Source organism: Haliaeetus albicilla, chromosome 22, assembly GCF_947461875.1.
Source record: "Haliaeetus albicilla chromosome 22, bHalAlb1.1, whole genome shotgun sequence".
NCBI classification, from domain to species: domain Eukaryota; kingdom Metazoa; phylum Chordata; class Aves; order Accipitriformes; family Accipitridae; genus Haliaeetus; species Haliaeetus albicilla.
In genome coordinates, this window is record NC_091504.1 from 17,770,481 (window position 1) to 17,792,734 (window position 22,254).

At 38.9% G+C, this 22,254-nt stretch overlaps 2 protein-coding genes across 5 annotated transcripts; one reads left to right on the forward strand and one right to left on the reverse strand.

Moving 5' to 3' along the window:
* The first annotated feature begins 684 nt into the window (after positions 1–684).
* METTL9 (methyltransferase 9, His-X-His N1(pi)-histidine) lies at positions 685–21,008 on the forward strand. Of its 3 annotated transcripts, none has more exons than XM_069810127.1 (5): positions 685–1,023; positions 5,606–5,796; positions 8,061–8,270; positions 9,350–9,534; positions 9,792–13,027. In XM_069810127.1, exons 1-5 carry the CDS (start codon positions 850–852, stop codon positions 9,803–9,805), a joined length of 774 nt encoding a protein of 257 aa, XP_069666228.1. In that variant the 5' UTR covers positions 685–849; the 3' UTR covers positions 9,806–13,027. The 3 variants fall into 3 exon arrangements, with proteins under 3 accessions (XP_069666228.1, XP_069666227.1, XP_009927711.1); XM_069810126.1 differs by lacking the exon at positions 9,792–13,027 and adding an exon at positions 20,278–21,008 and having other exon boundaries at positions 689–1,023; XM_009929409.2 differs by lacking the exons at positions 685–1,023; positions 9,792–13,027 and adding exons at positions 4,730–5,099; positions 20,278–21,008.
* Positions 13,146–19,499, reverse strand: IGSF6 (immunoglobulin superfamily member 6). Of its 2 annotated transcripts, XM_009929408.2 has the most exons (6): positions 19,371–19,499; positions 17,383–17,730; positions 16,393–16,499; positions 15,293–15,349; positions 14,563–14,646; positions 13,146–13,398 (listed from the first exon to the last, which is right to left on the reverse strand). In XM_009929408.2, exons 1-6 carry the CDS (start codon positions 19,435–19,437, stop codon positions 13,360–13,362), a joined length of 702 nt encoding a protein of 233 aa, XP_009927710.1. In that variant the 5' UTR covers positions 19,438–19,499; the 3' UTR covers positions 13,146–13,359. The 2 variants fall into 2 exon arrangements, with proteins under 2 accessions (XP_009927710.1, XP_069666230.1); XM_069810129.1 differs by lacking the exon at positions 15,293–15,349.
* Positions 21,009–22,254: the final 1,246 nt, after the last annotated feature.

A 22,254-nucleotide genomic window follows, 5' to 3' on the forward strand; every position in this document is an offset into this window, starting at 1 on the left:
CTTTACATGCTTGTGGGTTTGGGTTTTTTTTAGGAATCTGGTCACCTCCATGCTTACTGACCTCAAATTTCTGCCTACAGGGAAAAACCTGAAGACAATGGAAACCAAGCACAGCTTGATGTGAAGCACCACTTCCATCTTTCAGCATTTGCTGTTGCAGCAGCCAAGAATTCCTCAAACGGATGAACTCCTCCCAAAATTTTGAACCTCACTTAAAGAACGGATCTCATTCCAGGGAGGTCCTCTGGACCGACACGAACCTGAACTACCACGGCGGTGTGTGGACGACGGCAGGACGGATAACGGGCCGGGAGCACGGTGCCCGCCCGTCGCCTCAGCCGCGCGCCCTCGGCATCCCCCCCCGCCACCGCTCCTCCCGCCCAGGGCGCTCTGCGCACGCGCGGCCCGGGTGAGAGGGCGGCGCCAAGCACGTGCGCGCCTGAGGGAGCCGGCGCGAGCCCCTCTGAGGTGTCGGGGGGGGGGGGGGAAGCTGGCCGCCCGCCGCCGCCGGTGACCGGAGCGGGGAGGAGGGAGCGGCGCGGACCAGCCGCCACCGCCAACCTGCCCCGCTCCGGTTTGAAAGCGGCGGCCCGTGCCGCGCCACGGCCCCGCCCGCCCTGTGATTGGCGAGAGAAAGGGAGGGAGCGGGTGCGCGCCAGGCCCCGGCGTGTCGCAGCGAAGCCGTCCGGCCGGCCCCCGCTGCCGCGGCGCCGCGCGTTCCGCCCTGAGCGTGTGTGCGGGCCCCGGAGGGGAGCCGAGCCGAGCCGGGCGAGTTGCGTGCTGCTGGCGCTGCCGCTGCCATGGAGAGGGGAGGCAGCGGGAGGGGGTGACTCCGCGCCCCTTCCCCCGATGAGACTGTGGCTGTGCTGGCTGGGCTGCTACACCCTGTTCCTGTGGGTGCTGAGGAGGAGGATGTGGTCTGGCCCTGCCAGGTACCTGAGGAGCCCTTTATCCAGGTCCCTCTACGTGAATATGATGGGCAGCCACAGCCAGCCAGCCCCGGGCGCCAGGGAGAACCACCAGGTACAGCCCCAGAGGCAGCCGCCCTTCCCGCCCCTCCCCTCCCCCACCCCGCCTTCCCTCCCCGTGCCCGGCGGGGCCGGGCTGGGCTGGGGGGGCTCCCCCCCCCCAGACACAGGGGCCTCCCTCCCGCCGCCCCCAGGGAAGCCGGGGAGCTCCGCCGGGGGCAGCGGGCGGGGGGGGGGGGGTGTCCTCGGCCGCCGCGGCGCCCTGAGGTACCGGCCGCCGCGGGGGGGGGGGGGGGGGCAGAGTAGAGGGGGACCCTGGTGCGGGCTGCGGGGGGCACCGGGCCGGGCAGCGCCAGACAAAGAGAGGGAACTGCTCGGTCCTCCCGGTGAGAAAGTTGACGTGTGCCCTCCGTGCGAGATACGTGCGGGAGCCTGCTGGGGAGGTGAGGTGGGGTACCGGGGCTGAAGAGCCGCAGGGGGAAGGTAGTCGGGGCTGGATGCCGGCGAAGAGTGCCAGAGGCTTGGGTGTTCGCCGCGGGAGGGTCGTCGGAGCGAGTCCGGCGGTAACGGCGGGATGGGGAGCCAGCACGGTGTCCCGAGACTGATAATGCATCGGGTTGGGTGTCAGAGCTGCTCCTGAGAGATGTAAACCTTCGTTTTGCGTTTTTCTTGGTGAGCTCTGTAGGTACACTTGAATGGAGTTTGCAGGTGGTGTTGAATGGGGTAGGTTTCCAATCAGAGACGTTTTTAATTAATATTGATGTATCTAGAGGAAAATACAAAAAGTAAGCAACTGGGAAGCCGCGAAGCTCACAGAGGCCTTGGAACAGTAGTAGATGGCAAAGTAGAAATGAGTTTGCAATGTGATACGACTGCGATAAAAGGTTAGTGCTATACTTGAGCAGTATAGGCACGTGGGTCAGTACTTTGTGTAAAAGTTAGGGACTATACCCTTGCAATGCAATGGTTATGTGATATGATTGCATTTGGAATATGTTCAGATCTGCACTATGTGTTACCAAAACGCTACTGAAAATCTGACAGGAGTTCAGAAGGGCTAACAAAAGCTCATAGTGCTGAAGGAAGATACCGACTTATTCTAAGTAAAATATACAGAGATGAGCTAATGAAGAAGACGTAGCATAAATACATGAGGACTGCTGTACAAAGAACACAATTATGCACTGTAGTTCTTTAAGCTGATCCATTACTTTTTTAGTGCTCTGGGTGGGCACTGACACCCAGAATCTTGCTACTGAGTGAAGGTATTACTAGGGTTTAATGAATAATGGTCTGCTGTTTGGATCATTCAGTACATAAGTACAAGAGAAGCAGAATTCAGATTTACAGAAAGAACTTCCTTCTGGTGAACAAAGAAAATCTGAAAGTCTTTTTTGTTGTTAAAAAACTACTAGAAAGACAAGTCAACCAAGGAAATGTGTTATGGAGATGATTACGTCATTCACAGGTAGATAGATGGTCTGCAGTGGATACTCTCCATTTCTAATTTATAAGATCTAGATTTTAAACCTAAAGTATTGATTATTTAGAAAGTTTAATAAGATTTGTGATTGCTGAGTTTGTGAGTTTACTCTTAAGTAAGGATTGCATGTTGAGCCCCAGGTACTTTCACTCTATATAGTGTTACTGACTTCATTAGTTTTACGTAAGTTAGCTAAAAGAACATTTTCTTCCTTTCACTAATATTAAGCAAGAGTTGTCAATAATTATAATTTTTATTATAAAAAAGGTCTTAACTTATCTTTTCAGAGTTTTGTGCTGTAGTTTTTCTACTGTTGTGCTATAAGAGGTTGATATGCTTTCTGTCATGAAACTAGTGGCCTGAAAAGGGCTTTTCATATATTGCACATGGAGGAAAACAAGGGCAGTTTCTGTTCTGAGGAAGTAGTTCCAGAATTAAGCTGGTTTTCATCAGTTTTGTCATTTGAAATTTGGGTTGGTTTCATCCTGTGTGGCTTTTTTTCTTCTTCTTCATGTAGTTTGCTATCATTTCTATTATTCACTAGTGTTATATAGGTAGTTGCCAATAACCTTATTGGCAAGGTTAACCGTGAAGAAGAAATTAGAGGAGGTCTGTGAACAATGCCTAATTTCGGAAACAAGCTTCTCTTCTCACATTTGTCACCATCATTGTTCCGCCAATGGTTATGTCAATATATATCAATATTTGGAAGTCTTAAAGACAAGAATTTTAGGACTGTTGGTTTCCATGGTCAGATCCTGGAACTACAGGTGACAGTTCAGTGCAGTACCAAGGTGTGCGAGCTCAGGTACAGCATATATGTAGCCATATTGCTTATGGAACAAAGCCTGTGTTTCCCAAAGCTTTGATAGTTGGATACATTTTCTTTTGGATTGAATATGGCAACACATTGAAAATGGCAGATCATCTGAGCCACTCCAAACCTGTCCAGTGTAGCTAGGCAGCAGCAGCCTCATGATGAACCTGACACGTATCCCAGCCTGCGCCTCAGCATCTTGGGATTGCTCGCTTCTGCCAGACTCAAAATTGGCCTCTGAAGATGGATGGACAAAGTACACAGGCTGCTGCTTTAGTGGTTTTTCACAACTCAGGATTCCTTTTGGGAATCACTGGACTATGCTGATTAAGTTAACTAGCACTGTGCTGCAGTGAGAAAACACCTAAACTGGTAAATCAGCAGTCTCAGGAATCCCTGTGCCAGGCTCCATCCTGTGGTACAGACTTGCTCAAAACCTGGTTTTTAGAGGAATGGATCACTTACTTGTGCTACCTACCTACACGTGTGTTTAAAAATACAGTTGAGAGTCTGATTCTGCCAGAAATGTAGCTGTTATGCAAGCGGTTTTCAAAGTAAACTTAAGCAGGCATATATTTGCTCCTCAGCTGAAGTGTCTTGACATCCCTTGCTACTTTGGGTCAGTGTTTGACGGAGCCCCTGTTTATGAATCTAGCATAATGATCTTGGTGCCGCTGTCTACGCTCCTCTGCTTGCTGGCACTATAATTGTGAAGCAGCAGGACACTGGAGTAAGAACCCTGTCCCATTATTATTTATATTACAGTAGTGACTGGAAGTCCCACTGTGCTGAACACTGTGTAAACATGCGTTAAGTGACTGTTCCTCTCCCAACAAGGTACAACAAATGTGAAGGGATCAGGATATGAGCATACATTTTGCGTAGTATGGCTAGACAGACTTGGGGAGTTATCCCAGCTGACCGTTTGCTGTCCTTCTATATGCTTTTTTACAAGATTCTGTTAAAACTCTCCATTTCTCTTTAAGAAATGTATAACTCCCTATCTGCACAATAAATACATGCAGCCAGATTAAGGAACATTATTGCAAGATCTAAGGGGGAGATAAGAGAATATTAGCTGTAGGGAATAATTCTTGATGTTAGAAAACAGACACAATAGCATTAGAGATTCTGTGAGAAGGACTGACAATAACTGCATAAACGTAGGAGAGTGAAAAATAAGAGACATTCTTAATTAAAATTACATTTAAAACTTTTTTTGTAACTTCTGCATATTGAGGTGGGGGGGGTAGCTTGGCATTGCAACCTAGCAATGAGCAACCTTTTGAATTTTATTATCAGTGCTGACATTCCAGAATGCTGTAGCATTAGAGGCATTTGCTGGAGGTGCAGAAGATGGCCATGAGGGTCCTAAAATTTCAGAATTTCCATAGGTTTGCCTTATTTTGCATTAATTTTTTGCATTTAAAATAATGTAAAGCAGGTGTTAAAGAAGGAGTTTAGATATGCCTTACACCTGAGTAGTAAAATATTAGGATATTGTATGGTTTATTACTTTTCCAGCTAGATTTGATATCAAAGAGTAGCATTCTTTTTCTTCACAATTAATTGAACAGTAGCTTGCATATCAGTGTTAGTTTAGTTTGTATAGGAGTGGTTGTTACCAGGTAACACAAGGCGAATGGAATCATTGGCCCATTTTAGCTTGGGCTTTAGATTTTATCAATATAAAAGTATACAACTGCCTTTCAGCTGATACTGATGACTTCCTAGATGTGGGAACCTGCTCCTTTGTTTAGTAGAGATGCTGGGAGGCAGCTTCATAGACATAATTGTTTTGAAAGACTTGTGGACCTGCTTCTTGGTACTGGTAAGTGAAGAAACATAGTCCAGCAATGTTGTAAGACAGACAAGCTGTGGTCTAAAGTATTGATTGGATTCTTTACCTCCTTTCCTGGAAAAATACTGCAAATGCACTTGCTGATTTCTTTTCAGAGGATGCCTAGGGAAAAGTTGAGAATGAGTTGGAAGATAGAAAACAATATTACCCCACTTCATAGTGTTTTATCAGTGTGGTGCTGTTCCATAGAGGACCTGTGTTTGCTTTCCAGTGAATTTGTAGAATTCTTCAAAGTACAGGGTAATGATTAAGACAAAAATTAAAAGCATTATTTCGTGGCAAGTAATTGGTCCTCACTTGATTACAATTCAAATCTAAGTTAAATTAATCCTGAAAGTTGTTGAAAAGTCTGTAGGAAAAACTAAATTTTTATGTTTACGGAAATTGATAATATCCTTCCATGTATTCAATTTGTTTTAACTACTTCTGGTTTTATATTGCTGAACTTCTTAATGACCCTTTATCTCTTTCTCTAGTGGTATGTCTGCAACACAGAACAGTTATCTGAATCCCTTCAGCCTGTTTTTGTCCAGAGTTACCTTGACCAAGGAACACAGATCTTCTTAAATAACAGCATTGAGAAATCAGGCTGGCTGTTTATCCAGCTCTATCACTCTTTTGTGTCCTCAATTTTTAGCCTCTTTATGTCTAGAACATCTATCAATGGGTAAGTGAAAAGTCAATCTTGGGTAAACTAAATACAGTTTGGATTTAGAGTTTTCAAATTTTCAGCCCTACCCCTTGATCTGTCAGCTTTTCTTAAATTTGTAGTTAGTTTTCCCTTTGCCAGTCTAAGAGATCTGAAATGCCTTACTGTGCTCTTCGTGCCCAACCCTCTTAATTGAGGAACACCATTTCTAGTATGGGGGGACAAAGGAGGTAATTGCAATTAATAAGAGACAGTCAGAGGACTCCAATTGTATTTTATAACCATTACTTGTATTAATTTCCTTCTGAATAAAAGAGTGTTCTCTTTGTGTTAGATAATGTATCCCTCTTTCCTCTGCTTTCTTCCCCCCCAACCTTGCCCTTTATTTTACCTACTGCCATATCTATATCAGTTACTGTTGTGATTGTCCTTGTTGAAGATGTCTGTATCCAGTCAGTTCTGTATTGCATCTAAAATTCTTTTCTACTAGAGAGTGCGTGCACACCCACTGCAAACCTAGGCAGCTTTCTAAACAGTGCAGAAGTTGGCCGAGTGTTGTGTCTGGTAACACTAACACGGAAAAGAGAATTCTGTCCTTTCTCTTATTCTGTAAAACTTAAATTTGTGTGTAAGCTGTACATGGAACAGGTAACTTCTGATGTAGCATGTTTGACTGATGAAACGTCAGGAAAGCAGGAGAAGAGAAGTTCATAAAACAACATTCTCCTAGTCTTATTGCATCAGGCTCTTCTGTGGCTGCAGGGGAGTTTAGCTGTTTGTGGGTGCTTTAGTATTTTTTCCAAAAAAAGTCAGTGCCTTTTTTTGCTCATGTCGCCCCATTCAGACCTATGTTTAACAGTTTTGAGCTTATGAATTTTGTTACATTTACCTGATTTCTCCACCATCACCACCTCTGCACCTACTACATACTTCTGCACAGTCTGATATGAGGATAGTAGCTGTCTACTAAGGCTAGAAAAATAATTGTTTTCCTTATTTTCTAACCAGATGACTTTATGAGCTTCCCTGTGGTGTTCTTAGTTACTTGCAGCTTTATATAAATGTTCCTTTGGTTTCCTCTTCTTCCTTTCTCTTCCATTTTTTTTCAAAGGCTCTCCAGTGCTTTGATAACACCTCATAGTGCTGTTAGGAATAATAGCTGTGAGCCAATTATACAGCGTGGACTGACAAGTGTGCTGCAAGGGGGCTCTACTTAAATTGGCTGTACTCTGTTTATTTTTATACATTTCATATCCCGCTTTAGTTTCTTCTATGTGACTTTGTATGCTCTATCCTTTTTGTTTGTTTCTTTGTTTTTTAGTACAGTCAGTCTTTCCTAGGCTGCCTCCTTTTCACATTTTTTTATTCTTTGATTCTTTTTATCTTTGTTTACCTTTTTTCCCCTTGCACATAAAAGATTTCTCTTCATTGTCTTTAAGTTTAGCCTGCTATCCAACATTAGTTTAAATAATAGTATTTAGCTACCTTCAGTCTATTACTGGCCAGTTCTTTTTCCTTTGCTTGTTCTCCTGACTCTTTCATCTTCTGAATTCTGCTATGACAGCTGAAATCCGTCACTACGTAGTCTTCAAACAGTTATGGGCGGGTATGTCATTGACTTGATCTATAAGGAATCCAACTGTCACCTCTACCCAATTCCTTAATGAGTTACCTATTTTCTGTTCCACAGCTCTTCATCTTGAAAGCAGGATCTGCAGATAGCAGCAAAAGCCATTGTAACATACAACTAAAAAAAAAAATCTATTTTGCCACTCCAGCAGTGTTACCCCCATCCTTTCTTTAAACCTGTTCCCTGTCTTCCCTCCTATTTCTACATCCTATTCCTCATTCATTGTGCATACTTCTGTGTCTGCAGCCATTTTATTTCCTTTGCTATTTTATCTTTTTTTTTTAAGGTAGGTGGCAGAGGTTCAAATCTGCAAAGGTGACAAATAAGGTTCAGCCTTTATTTTACCTTTCCCCTTCTTTCTCTCCCTGCTCCTTTTTTTTAATGCGATCATTTTCTTGAGCTGCACCCCATGAGCTCTTCCTTACCTAATCAAATTCCTGCTGAAGTCTTAACCACTGTAACTGCATGTGGCTATGTGTTTGATCTCTGACAAGTGCAAGGCAAGTTGAACTGGATTTAAAATTTATCTGAGCAGTGACCTTGTCTACTGTTATGTGTGACTGGTTGCTGCCAAAGCACATTCTAAATGACTTCATTGTCCTTCCTGTTAAAGTTTGTACAAAATTGATCATTTCTCATTTTTACATTTCAGGCTGCTGGGAAGGGGCTCAATGTTTGTGTTTTCCCCAGAACAGTTTCAGAGACTGCTTAAAATAAATCCAGAATGGAAATCCCACAGACTTCTCGATTTAGGAGCTGGGGATGGAGAAGTCACTAAAGTCATGAGTCCTCACTTTGAAGAAATCTATGCCACTGAATTGTCTGAAACTATGATATGGCAGCTTCAGAAAAAGAAATACAGGTATTGGACTGAATGCTCCCTACATCCTTTATAGCAGACATTAGAGCAAAGTAATCTATTCGTAATATTTAATGAATGTTCAGTAAGTTCAGTCAGTTTCTCTATTGTTATGGAAAAGGTTAACCTCTACAAAAGTAGGAAAACAAACATGTCTGATGTTCCCTCTTACCAGTGCTTTTGCTATGCAGACGTTCCCTGTTATCAGTTAAGACAAAATAGGCAACAACCATTTTGAAGTCTCTTTATTCATAGCTTGCATAAATTGCTTTAATCAAGGGAGTCAGAAAGATGAAATTCAGATGAACAGCCTAAATAAACAGTCCAAAATCACAAGAGGAAAATACAGGTACTGCAGAGAAAGCAAACTGAATCCTGGCAATAGGGATGCCTCAATAATCTGTGTCTATCTAATCCCACAGTATAGATGACCGTGTAAAGATTCTTTTATTCTTGCTACGCTTAGCTCCTGCTGTTGAGACTGAATAATATTTAGTAAAAAAAACCCTCAGGACTTTCAGATCTTTGTTCATGCACTCGTCACAGCTCCTGGAGGTTCTTGCAAGCAGCAGATCCAGTCTTGTTGGGTAATGGTTAGTATTTCAGGCACTATATCCCTAGACTTCAACCCAAAGAATGGAGGAATTATGGATTTCTTTTCTTCACCTGTCTTTGAGTGGAAACTTTGCAATCTGGGTTTGCACACTGGTAAATCAGAGTAGATAATAGAATGCAGCAAGCCATTAATCATATTTCAGCTTTGCTGTTTCTTGAGAAGTATCTTCAGTTTTATTCTAGGACAACATATTTTTTTAATACCTGGGGGTTTGTTTTTTGTCTCCTTTATTGCCTGATGATTGTAAGGCAATATAAAGGTTCGTATGGCCGGATATATAGCCACGCCCATCGTTGATTTAGTTTTCTTTTGCAAAAGACCAGAAGGATCATGTCTGTCTTCTCATTGCCTAGGTGGCTGACCTTACCTGCACTATCAACACATCCATAGGGAATTTTGTCTTCAGTGGTTCTCTCTGAACTCAGCTTGTGTTTGTTTAACAGACTGTATCTCTTTCCCATTGCAGGGTGCTTGGTATAAATGAATGGCAAAACACAGGATTTCAGTATGATGTTATCAGCTGTTTGAATTTGCTGGATCGCTGTGATCAACCACTGACTGTATTAAAAGATATTAGAAGTGTACTGGAGCCAACTAGAGGCAGAGTCATTCTAGCATTAGTTCTGCCATTTCACCCATATGTGGAAAATGGTAAGTACACAGATTAATAGCTATTTAGGCAGTTAAAGAAAACATTTGTAGGTTATAGTATCCCAAATTAAATGTTTAATAAATAATTTGCATGTTTGTGTTTGATTTTTGCAAATAACTTGTATGGTGCATGTTCAGAAGTATGAAATCATAGGTAAATAGGCCACATGATGTAAGCTGTTTTCTTAATTCCCCAACATACATTGTTGGCACCACCAAAAAGCTCAAATATTGAAGTCACATATCCTGTTCTGCAGGTTGCCACATTTGAGCTGTGTTGGAGCAACATGGGAAAACTGGTTTCTGGTTAGGGCCCTCTGCTGCTGTCATATAGGTAACCCTAGTTGTCTCTAGCAACCAATTGAGCAAAACCATCAGAACTGTCTCTAATACTGAATAGAGCAGTTCAGGCCAAACTGTTTCAAGTGTTCCAGATGAGCTGCATCTAAAAATTCATAAGGAGATAACATTCACTTTCCAACATGAGCTCTCAAAGTAAAATATAGATCCCTACTAATACAAAGTATCAACCACTATTTATATTGTATTAGTAACTGGAATAAAAAAGTAAAATTAAGTGCCAAAGCCGCATTATTTCCCCTAGTTGCATTTTAAAGGAGTACATGAGAGATTTTCAATGAACCTGTCCTTATGACTAAACTTCAAAAGAGACTAGATACTTTTTTTTACCTGCCTATGGTTGTGGATTCAGGTTGAGGCACCCTAAAGGTGGTTTGAATTCGAGAAGGCTGGTGTTCATCAGTCATCGTTCGGACACTATCTCTCCTTGAGTATTAAGACTTGTCTGTGGAAAGGCATGTATGCCCGGGAAATACAGAACTAATAACCTTAAAAATCTGGCAATCACAAATGCATCAAACTATCTGTTTTCTGCTTTTTATATGCCAGTGGTATTTTGGCAGGAGGAGGGGGAGAGGTAAAAAGTTTTAAGTGTAAAAAATAATGCCATCAGATGAAGAATTGCTTAAAATACGGTATTTGAGTGTATAATTTTGTAACTATTCTGAAAAGTAGTGTGTCTTAAATGAGATGGGGGGGTTGACTTACACATCTGTACAGGATTTCAAGCATATTTGGTTACAGCTTATTGTTCCTGTAATGTGGAACAATATGGCTTCCTCTTTTAAATATTCATTAAAATTCCAAATAACAGCAGTGTCTTTCTAGTCTTTCATTGGCATATTAGGAGCAGAAATTGAGAAATTATTTGGATGGCTTTTTTGTTTGTGTGCCTTCAAAACTATGTGCCATTGTGTTTTGCAATCGCTATTGCACCCAGCAGCTACTTTTCTGCAAGTGGTTAGGTAACCATATGACAGACCACATGCAACTTCCTGGCTCAACAGGAGGTAGATAAGTTAAGGAAGAAACTATTCTAAGTCCACTTATATCCTTCATCATTAATCCCCTACAATATACTGGGAGGAGAAGAGATTGTTAAACTTATAAATCCCAAGGGACTGGAAACTTGTTCTGTGATTGAACTCAGTCATTCCTACTTGTTGAAAGTTGAAATCTGTTGTAAGATGTCTTGTAAACCAAAGTCATACTTCTGTTTGTGGTGGTGACTTGTAGCAGATTATTCACTTTGCTTAAGGCAGTTTTGTTTCCTTAATATGTTCTGAAACTTAAAAACCTATTCATTTTGTCTCTTTACCACTATTATGGATATGGGCCCATATAAACTTCTTTAGACAATACAAGATAGCACACAAAAGTTACTGTCATTCCACTGAAGCTTTCCAACTTAAGATCTATTTACTGTAGTCTAAAGAAATAGACAATGAACTGCCAGATTGTCCTCATGATGTACAAATGATTTTAGAATTTCAGTATTTTCATTCAGGTATTCTACAAGATGATGCATTTTAAAAAGTGCTAGATGTGTACATATGCTTTATATTTACAAAAAAATATATACTTGGAACATTCAAAGAGGGGAATGTTTCATGGCTCAAGTAACTTCTTGTAGCAGCTAATTAAAAACAGTTTAGGCCCGCCTAGGGAAATTTTTGAATTTTAGAGGGGGGAACAAATGGAGAAGACATGAGGCAGGTAAGGTGTTTGATCAGTGTATAGATAAGTTTCTAGAAATGGAGAAATTATTTTAATCAAAACAAGATTACATGTAATGTAATGGGAGGGTAATTGTGGAAACTGTCTATGTGAATAACATAAAACTTGCTTTAGGAGAACAAAGCAAGGTGGAGGAGGAGGTAAAATGTATTTCAGTGCTTACTGTTTCTGGAATTACAGTGACACCTAGAGTCCAAAGTAGCTTAATCATAAATTCTTTCTGGGACTTTTCAGAGTTTTCTTTTCAACATACAGAACAAGTAGTGCACTTATTGCACGTGTCTAAATTTGGCAAGTAAGCTGGATGAATCATGAGGTATTAGACTAGTCACATAAGAACATGTATTATTATAACTTGATATTTTTTATAGGTATCTCATAGGGTCATAAAAAATCCTTTGTATTCCCTAATATAGACATCATATTTATATAAAGGCATTATTAGATAATGTATGACTAGACTGGTTTAAGTGTCTCTAAATTAAAAACGTCAGAGGCACCATACTTCAGAAGTAGTAAACACTAGCAGTCTGGGATTGTGAAATTTTGTTGTTGAACACCTTAATGTCCTTGTGATTGATTGACAGGGATAAGAAGACAAATGTGTGTTTCCATCTTCCTGAAATACTTGGTACTAAGTTGAGCTGGAAACACAGTACTGTGCTAGATGAACCCTTGCTTTGTCTCAGTTGTCAGTTCTCATCTCACTGAAGTGAGAAGTGGTGTTTCATTTGTTAAACAAAGCTTTGCTTTATTTAAATGATGATAAAAGATGCAGCTGTTCTTTTGTAGGGAGAATGCATGATACTAACAGATCTCTGGTAAAAGTGCTGATTTTGTAGACTGTCTACATAGCAACTGCTGAAAAAAAAAAAAGGTACTTTAAAAAAAAAGTATACTACCTTGACTAGGGAGTATACTTCTGCGTTCATGCTTGTATCCCATGTTGAACAGGCATGTAAAGGCAAAACTTGGTGCTCTAGGTAATCCTGACTTTCGATAGTAGGACTGGAAGATGGGGATTGTCTGTCTAGCAAGTGAATTTTAATATTGCAGGAGCAACCTTCTCACTGTGACCACTACTTTCCTTTCCTAAACAGGCTAGGAAGAAGCTCCCATCCAAATGAGCTTTACCATGATAGTACATGCATTTATATTGTCTGTTTTTTCTGCTTGCCTGTCTACAGAATACATAGCTTTTGCTCTGTTTAAGCTGTTGTTAAGACTCAGTAACTGTTGATCTGTATATCTGTTACATCAATAACTATCACATTAACATGACTAAAACCAGAATTTCAGCTATGAAATGAGTTTATTTTCTGTTGCTGTCAAATATCATACATCTTTCACAAATGCTCAATTCACATAAAAGGAATACATGTAAATTTATGTAAAATGACGAAAAGAGAATTAAATAGAATTAAATCTCAACTAGAAAAAGGAAACTTTTATGAAGCATTAGCTGTTTTCTTATGAAAGATGAAGAAGTCTTTTCCCACAGTTCTTATTCTTGCCGAATGGAAAATGGAAGTAATATATAACATAGATGTAATGTACAATGCACTTGGGTTTGGTGATCTGTTTAGAAAATACTCTTGAAGAACACTGCCCTGCAAGGTTTTCTCCTCTCTTTTTAAAGCAAAGAATGTCTGTGAAGAAGCTTAACTTCTTCATCTGCCCCTTTGCTTGTATGAGAAATATTGAACAAATCTGAACTGCCACACATGCTCATCTGTTCTGATAAACAGTGTCATCTTCCAAAACATCCTAAGGGAAAAATGTAGAAGTATTTCATTACTGATGTGAACTTTTTTTTTTTAAATAAAGGCAGAATTTCCTTTTTGAGACAAACTCCATCCCTTTACTGTTTCAGTAAACTCCTTTCTCCCCACTTATCCAGTTGCTTTTGTCCATGTGGCATCTACAGGATTTAAAACATATTTCTTTTCCTCTTCCTATTGGCTTTTCCTAATCTTCAGGGAGCACAGAGGCAGTAAAACATACCCCTTTTTTTCACTGTGATCATATCTGATGCTCAAACGAAAGACCAGGTCATGTCAGCAGGGACTTGAAGTCTTTAAAGGTGTAATTACAGAGGGAAACAATTGGGGCTGTATGGAAATAAATGAAGTAAAAATGTTTAGAGGAGAAGTGTTTGACTTTGTTCTATGTTTCTTTTGGTTTCTCCTTGCATCTCTGAAGTGGTGCGGTCCACACTCAGAATAGGAAAGAATTTATACGGTTTCTCAAGAGAAGCAACATTTTTGAAGCAGGATTTTGAAGCTCTTTTCGTAGCTTGCAAATACATGTGACTTCTAAAGTTGTTTTTTTTGTAACTTACATGGCACATGCAAAATTATTGTCATATGGTCATATAAGACTTATTGGCATAAATTTGGAATGATGAAGTAAGTTGTGTGGCTTTACCCAGTGATGTTGAATATTTAGTTTAGGCTCTGTAAGTTGAAGGAGGGGGAAATATCTGTAAGAATGTTGTAGAACTTTTATTAGAGTTTTGTTACATTTCTGTCACCTAGCTACCCTGGGCTTAGGAAGCAAGAGGAACTATAATAGAAATATTTTTCAAAAATGAACTCTTAATAGCTCTATGCGTTTTACCAAACAGTCCAGAACCACTTGTTGAGACCACTTCTTGGCAAAATACAAATTTATGGATGCTTTATTTTTAAAAGTACATGCATACATTCTATAAGGTATATAGTATCATAAATATATAATTGTCTATGTATCGTCATTTAGAATGCTTTATAATGTCTTTGACTGTTGTGCAGAACACTTTTTTTTATACCTCTATCAACTTTCAAAAAGAAAGTCTGTTTCCAGAGGGAGGAAATAGAAATGGTATACTCTTAAAAATTGTTAGTTCCTCTTTTTCCCCATAAATTTCAGTATTGTTAGATAGATACTTACAGGCTGTTGGCAATGTTCAGCATACCTCTGCTTTTGAAGTTCTTGGGCAATGGCTCGAAAAATTTTTCGTCCACTACTGATTTTCTGCAAATTATTTAAAATATTTTAGGTCAGTGCTACATTTGAACTTGGGGGAAACATCTTTTTCTACCTTTTATAATTCTGATTTTTTCCCTGTATGTCTTCAGGAATGTTACTAAATAACACTTTAAGAATATACGGTTTGGCAGGCAGAAGGGTTTTAAATTACATTAATATTATATCTCTTAACATATATACCTTCTTTAATGGATATTTAAATGTATGGCTTCTGAATTTTATTCAAGGATACATGGTGATAGAGGCTCTTAATAGGCTTGTTTTAAATACTTTAGGGCTTACCTGAATGCACCATTTAAACAAAAAATTAATAGCAAAACCTGTTATTTTTCAGAAGTTCGAACAAAATTTACTTAAAACATAAAGGAAGCTGTGTATTAGAGATGGCCTTTACATAGATTGACTATCCTGTATCCAATCTGTTTAAAAGAAATTATTTAGCTAATTAGTTAAAATTAGTTAAATGTAAAATCATTAACTAGTTTTGTACAAATCTGAAGTGAAGCCTTAACAGCTCTGAATGTCTCTAACTGAATTGTCAATTAATCACAAAATTGATGCCAAATATATTTGAAAAAGACAGGAAAAAAAGTTCTGAATCACAGACAAAGCGAACAAAGTGGTAACATACAGAGTCCTCTGTTCTTTGGTCTTCATTCCCACTTTTCTTTAGCAGCTTTGGTTTTAACTGGAGGGAGGGATAATAAAATAAAAAACTATTAAAACATAAGGTGAGAAGCCAACTGCTAAGATAGAATAGCTAAAAGCGTTGCCCTTTTACAGTGTCAAACAGTTTTCAAGTGTGTAAAGGCCTTTTTCAGCTTCTGGTAGTAGATGCTGCAGGTATTTTTGCTTTGAGTACAGTGGGACCTGCCTGAAGCACTACCCAATTCTCAAAAATAAACCAATAGCATCACAGATATTGGTTTTTCCCCTGAAGAAGTCTTGATTAATTTTTCCTACTATAGTACTTCACCCAGTTTAAAGAAAAACAAAAATCAAAATGACTGTCCTGCCTTTATGCTTAGACAGTGATCACTACAGCAAAGAACCATTTTACTCTATCATACCATTTAGGACTGTGAAGTCCTCTTTCTCATGTCAGTCTCATTATTATGTAAAGATTCCAGTTGCAGCTTTGGGTGTTTGTTTTTAACTAAACACAACGTTTTTTTCTAGATTTAAAAAAATAAACTCCAGTAGTTATGTAATTTTTAACCAGGTGCATTCTAATGTGTTTGTTTCCTATAAGCATAAAACTTTTTCCAAGTCTCTGATATTTTTAAGTTTTACCAAGGTCTCTCTTCAGTCTGCAGTAACTTTACTGCTGCTCACAAATACTTTGACATTAAATTTAAATTATTTTACTTTTACTGGAAACTAATCCAGAGAGTTGATGACTTACAATGGTAATTTCTAGTTTTGCTTTTTGAGTGCGCCTTGATAGATAATCTCCAACTTGCTGATTAATACTCTCAGGATAATTTTAACTTCAGAATACCTTTTCTTTTAGACACTTTACTGAAAAATGTGGTTGCTATTAAGAGTACAGGTATGTGCCACACGAGTTTGCAGATGTGTGCAGCTTATGAACTTCAACCAGCTACCTCTTTAAAATGTAATCATAAAAGTTGTGGAATCTAGGAATGTCTTTTTATTCTCCTTATGGAGATGTTAAAACTGCTTAGATTTACAAAATTAACAGAATCAGAAAAAGCACTTTGAGCCTACCTTGTAGACTACAAAGAATGTGAATACAGTAGTGCTGTATAGAAACAGTAACGATGAGGCGATGATCATGAAGATGAGTTTTCCATTGCTGTGCTGCTTCTCTGCTCCTTTATTAGAAGTGAGTATTAGAATAAAGGACAGTTCTTCTGATTCACATAATTTTCTTAAGATTCATCATTTCAGCCCCCTTCCTCTGAGGAATTAAAAAAACCTCACACCCATCAATATTTTCTGGTTAATTTTCAGTCTAAATTCCTTAGTGAGATCACTTTTGTTTTGCTAAATATTTGCAATGACAATGGAGACTTATTGTTGATTATTAACCCTTCCTTTAGGGGTAGACAATAGAATCCAGTTTTCTGCTCTCTTAAAGGAATATCTGAATAAAGCTTAGAGGGTTTTGTTCAGAAATGCACTTAGAGGAAGGAAGGAATATAAGTAATAATCCAGCTAGGTTTTTTTTTTTCCATTTTAGGCATGTAAAGCTGAAATGTAGTTAATGAAGTCTCATCGCTTTCTTAACTAGAAGGCAAATGATACAAAGGTTCAGAACTAAAACTTTTTTCTCAGGTTGGCACAGTGAATCCCCAGTTCTGAGACTCTGTTGCACCTATTTCCACTAAATGTCAGTTTCTCTACTTCTCATTTTTCTGTTGATACTTCCTTTCTGATAGCCATTAAAGTCTTTATGTAAGAGGATGTAGACTATGGTTAGACAACACGAGTACAAAACTTCTTTCTTCTGTAGAATTCTAGTCATTTGCATCATATGACAGAACAGTCTAATTAGCAAACAAGGTTAAGATGCTTATTTGTAGAATCCCTCCATGGTTTTACTATTAATATTTTAATTTAGTCATACTACTCCCAATGGTTTTGTTGGTATTTCCATCTTAAATGCCATTCTTAAAAGTGTCAATAAAGAGAGTATTTAGGTAACATAATTTATTTCTTTTAAGATGCTTCATTAAGAAGGAATGATCAACTGACCTGTTTTCATTAGTACTGTTCCATCTCCTGTTTGTTTAGAACGGGGTGAACTTGAATCTGAAAATGCTATTCCACAGATATAAACAGCATTGTCATCTACAGTCAGATCATTGATCTGAAGTGAAATGTTATTTTCTGATAAATGTACTTTGTACTTATCATCTGTGCATCTAGGAATACACAAATCCTCATGTTTATTAGCTAAAAAGCGAAACCATAGAACTTGAGGTGGAGACAAGGAGCATCCAGAGGCAGTAAAAGCACATGTTAGGACCACAGTGTGCATAGAGTAGTCAGCTTCCTGAAATCTGGGTTGTGTTACAGTGACTTGGCAGGTATCTGCAGCACCTGTTGGGAATAAAGAATTGGTAATGTGAGGGACAGTTAAAAAGCAAGCCACAGTCTAAAAAGAAAATAAGCTACTTCTGGTTCATTCGAGAAAAGGTGGGAGGAAAGGAAAAAAACAACCGTGTTTCAAACCTGAAATTTTTAAGGTTGTTTCCAGCAAACTTTTAGATAATTTCTACAGCTTGCCCATGTGTTCATTTAACAGTTTTACCTATGTGGTAATGTGCTTAGCGTTCTGTTTTTCTGAAAAAGTATAGAGAAGATGCATATATCTAAAATAATGTGAATGTCTCCTTTGGCCCTGGAGAAGACCAAAAGAATACTTTGTGTAGTTCCCTGCCTCAGACTTAGTCCTAAGTGTTTGGGGGATTGGGGGGGGTAAGGGGGGGGGGGGCGGCTGGGTGTCATGTGGCATGCTCAGTGGAGTAGTTCTGCAAGGGTTTCCCTCTCCTCCAATGTTCCTGATCTGAGTCAAGAGAGACAGCGTGATGGCAGGTAGTGGAAGTGTCATAAATGGAGACATTTATAATTTAACAATTTCATAACATTGATTAGAATTCATAGTAGTTCCTAGACATTCTTCTACTTCATCACATGTATCGACTCTGGGTTTCTAAGGATAATAATATTGCTTGTTAGTTCTGACATTTAAAAAACGTGTGCAGAGAAAACAGGAAGGTTAATCAGAGAAGAGAATTCTAATTAAGGAACTGAAATTTAAGGTTTAAAATGACTGGTCTGGGAGATTTTTTTTAAGTCCTTATAGAAATCCATAATTTAAATACTGCTTTAGTATATTTAATTTTATTCAAATAAATTGCTTACTTATTTAAACAGTGGTGATAATGAGATTATTACAGTGAAAATGAAGGTAGTAGCTTAACAGCATCCTTTTCTACTTCCTAGAAAATAACAAATTAGAAGAAAAATAAACTGAAGTCTCTTAATCTGCTGCTGATACACAATTTATAAGCCTGTCCACAGTGGACAATCAGCATTGTCCCTTCATCGCTTTTCTCACTGAGTGTTTTATAGACCAAATCCAAGCAGATTCAATGTCTGTGACTGCTACAGGAATAAAATGAAACTCTACTTCTGCATCAGGTTAACATCAGAGCCGTTCCATAGCAGCTACAGCAATCTGAAGATTGTAGTAATATAAATGGTCAGTGTACCTGCACCCTGTGTGGTGAAAGGCAGTAGCTTGTGCTTCTGCAGTTGATCCCTTTCTCTTTTCCACCTTAGTCCAGGGCTCTGGATGGCCTTGCAGACCAGAACTCCATGGATTCAGTTCATGCAGATGCTGTCTGTTCAGCTTCCCAAACCCTCCTCCCAAACAAGCACAGCTGCAGTGAAAACCATGCTGCTGCTGCTGCTGAAGCATTCTTTGCAGCAAAATGCAGTATGATTTGACCCAGAAATCATAGATTACAGGAGTATGTCAGACTTTCGGAAGAAAAAGCATTTGCTAACAGTTGTTTAATTTGGAAGTTGTATGAAGATAGCAGAAATTAGCTTGATTCTCAGAAAAACTTTTTACTGCTCTTATTTTGTAGCTGTGTTGCAAATCATAACCACAACATTTTCAATCTTGCTTAACTGCTATTACATGGGAAAATATAAGAACCTTAAAGTCTTACCAGTACCATACAGAATCCAGTCAAATGCCAGCATTAGCATGTTTTTTAATTGGTTGAAAGATGCCATTTCTTGTATCTCTCTGGAAATGATTCTGCTTGAAGGAAGAGGAACTTAGGAACTCTTTGGAGTTGCAGAACGCTCTGAATCACAAGATTTAGAACTTCCTGTTTAGAAGGGTGTTTACTGTTGCATTTAGCAAACTGGTTAAAGGTACAGACCAAACCAGAAAACATTTGTTATTTGTGGATGACATTACTTGGAAAATGAGTTAAGAGTTTTAAATTTTGAACTTCTGAGAGTTGTACCTATAATCCTTCAGATTATTTCATTGCATATAACAAATGACAACACGTTTTCCAACATGCTACAGTGTTTGGCTTCTTAATTTTATATGACCCTAAGCAGTCTTTACCCTATCAGCTAGTAGGTGGCCACTGGAGGAACAAAGATTCTGTAGCCATCCATTATAAGGTGGTGGTCTACTGAGGAAGCTTCACAGCAAATCATAGTTTTCAACTTGCTGGCTCTATTTACTGTAATTACCTGAAGCCATCTTTGGCCAGACAGTAGGCATAAACAAAGAATTTTATAATGCTGGAAAAGCTCTTCATTAAATAATCTGTCTGACCATGTCTGCTGAACACCAGCCTCACTAACGGAAGTTACTTTTCAGCCAGTCTTGGAACTGCTAGTTAAAAATGTAACAAAAGATAACCTTAAGAAGGCGCTGCTTCTGAACAATAGGCAAAAACTTGAACTGATCTTGCAACAGCTCTACAAATGGCTTGTCAACCTCCTATTTGGAGTGGAATGGAATATAATCTGTGTAATATGCTTTCTGTAAGAAAATACATCACACAGTAAAGTTTTCTTTATCATTTAAACAAAACTGTTTTGTTTTCTCAGTAGGTGGCAAGTGGGAAAAGCCCTCAGAAGTTTTGGAAATCAAAGGGCACACTTGGGAAGAACAGGTGAATAGCCTGCCAGAAGTTTTCAGTAAAGCTGGTTTTGCCATAGAGGCTTTCACCAGACTGCCATACCTATGTGAAGGTGATATGTATAATGACTACTATGTACTAGATGATGCTGTCTTCGTCCTCAAGCCAGTGTAAGCGTGTATGAAGTAAATCTCCAGAACCTAACCCCAGAAGCAGCCTCTGAAAGAGGAGTTTGATTTATGGTTACTTAAAGGGAGGGAATTTGGGGATTGCCATGCTAAATAAATACCATGTAAGAAATTTAAAGGCCAAAATACTAATGTATTTCTTTGTAGTGCGATTAGGAAAAAAAGGTTGTTTTTTTAAACAGACTCTTCAGTTGAGAATTTCTTTTTTACCAGCTCTTAAACCAACAATACATTCTGCAGTCCAGCAGTAATGGGGGATATTTTTTTATACTTACCTGCAACAGGGATCAGATCCAAGCAAAAGCAATAGTCCTAATAACGATGAAACTGATACCATGTGAACTGTTGTTAAAGAAATCAAGTGAAATCTGGCAATAAAGTTATCTATTCAGTTCAAGCCTTGTTGAATATAAACTGTTGAAATGGATATTCTTCCATGCTAAGTTACTTTCTCTCTTACTGTCATTCTTCACATGTTTTTAATCATGCTAATAAACTTTTTTTGAGATGACTTTTTGCATTAACTTTTGTGTTCATTTTTGTAACCATAGCCATGCTTGTCTGCAGCAACTGCTCTTTGTGTTGAGAATCAAGCTCTCAGTAGCAGCAGAACCTTGCATTTATTTAAACAGCATTTAAATATTGTTTAAAGGGATAACAGTCCACAAAAAATGTATCACTTTTGGTTGGGTTTCCTTCATGTTCCTCTCAAAGCCTCATAAATCCTCATTGCTTTTGCATATGCCATTTTCCAGCTAAAGGTGTTACGGTAGAACTTGCCAAAACTGCACTTTAAACTGATGGGTTTAATAACAAGCTTTCTAAGCAAGTTGTTCCTGAAAGTTTTCATCTTAAAAAACTTGCAGGCAGTTTCTTGCAAATTTTGTGTCAAACTGCCTCTGAGGATCAGGCTACAGGGACCTGATTTTGAAGGTTTTGCTAGCCTGGGACATTTTCTTTTCTTCAGGAACACTAAATAAATGCTATTTATTTTAACATGTCTTGTTTTAAAAACTCTGTTTAAAATGGATAATTTCTGGCAGTTGGGATATAACCTTCCTTTAAAACAACAAGTGGCATCATAAGTAGTACAGAACTGGCAGGCGTATGTCTTGCATTGCTTGGGATATAAGTGTTGTGAGAGAGCAGAGAAACCTCAGCTTGTATATCAGCTGGTAAGTAAAGTAAGAACTGACTTATCTTTTGCTTTTGAAGTCTAAAAAAGTTGTGCATTGTGTGTTTTGTTGGTTTTTTTTTAATGATTGGTGATCTTATGCCAGGTGGGATGCTTCAGCATGTCTTTTTAGGTTTACCTTGGACTTCCTTTGCCTGATGGTTAGTGATTTCTCTTGCTAGTTTAATAGCCTTTTATTCTCAGTCATCTCTGTGGAATAGTAAGTATTCTGTAGTATGGGACAAGGGGTTTGACCAGTGGGTTTTTTTCCAACAGTAATTCAGGCTCAGTATTATTCTTGTTTCAGCATGTGCTGTTGAATTTTGGCACAGAGGACAATCAGATTTATCTGTTAGAAAAATGAGCGATGTATGCTTTGGAGTGAATACAGTCATTTTTGTTTTGTTACCTTCATTTGTACTCCTCTAGTAGTGGAAAAATATGTTTCTTAATGTGTAATGAATTTAGCTTCATGTAGCAAATATGCATTAAGACAAACTTCTTCAAAGGTACTTAAGCGTTTTAATCCCACAGGTTAAAAATCACACGAGACTATGCATTTCACATCTCCTATCTTTTAGTC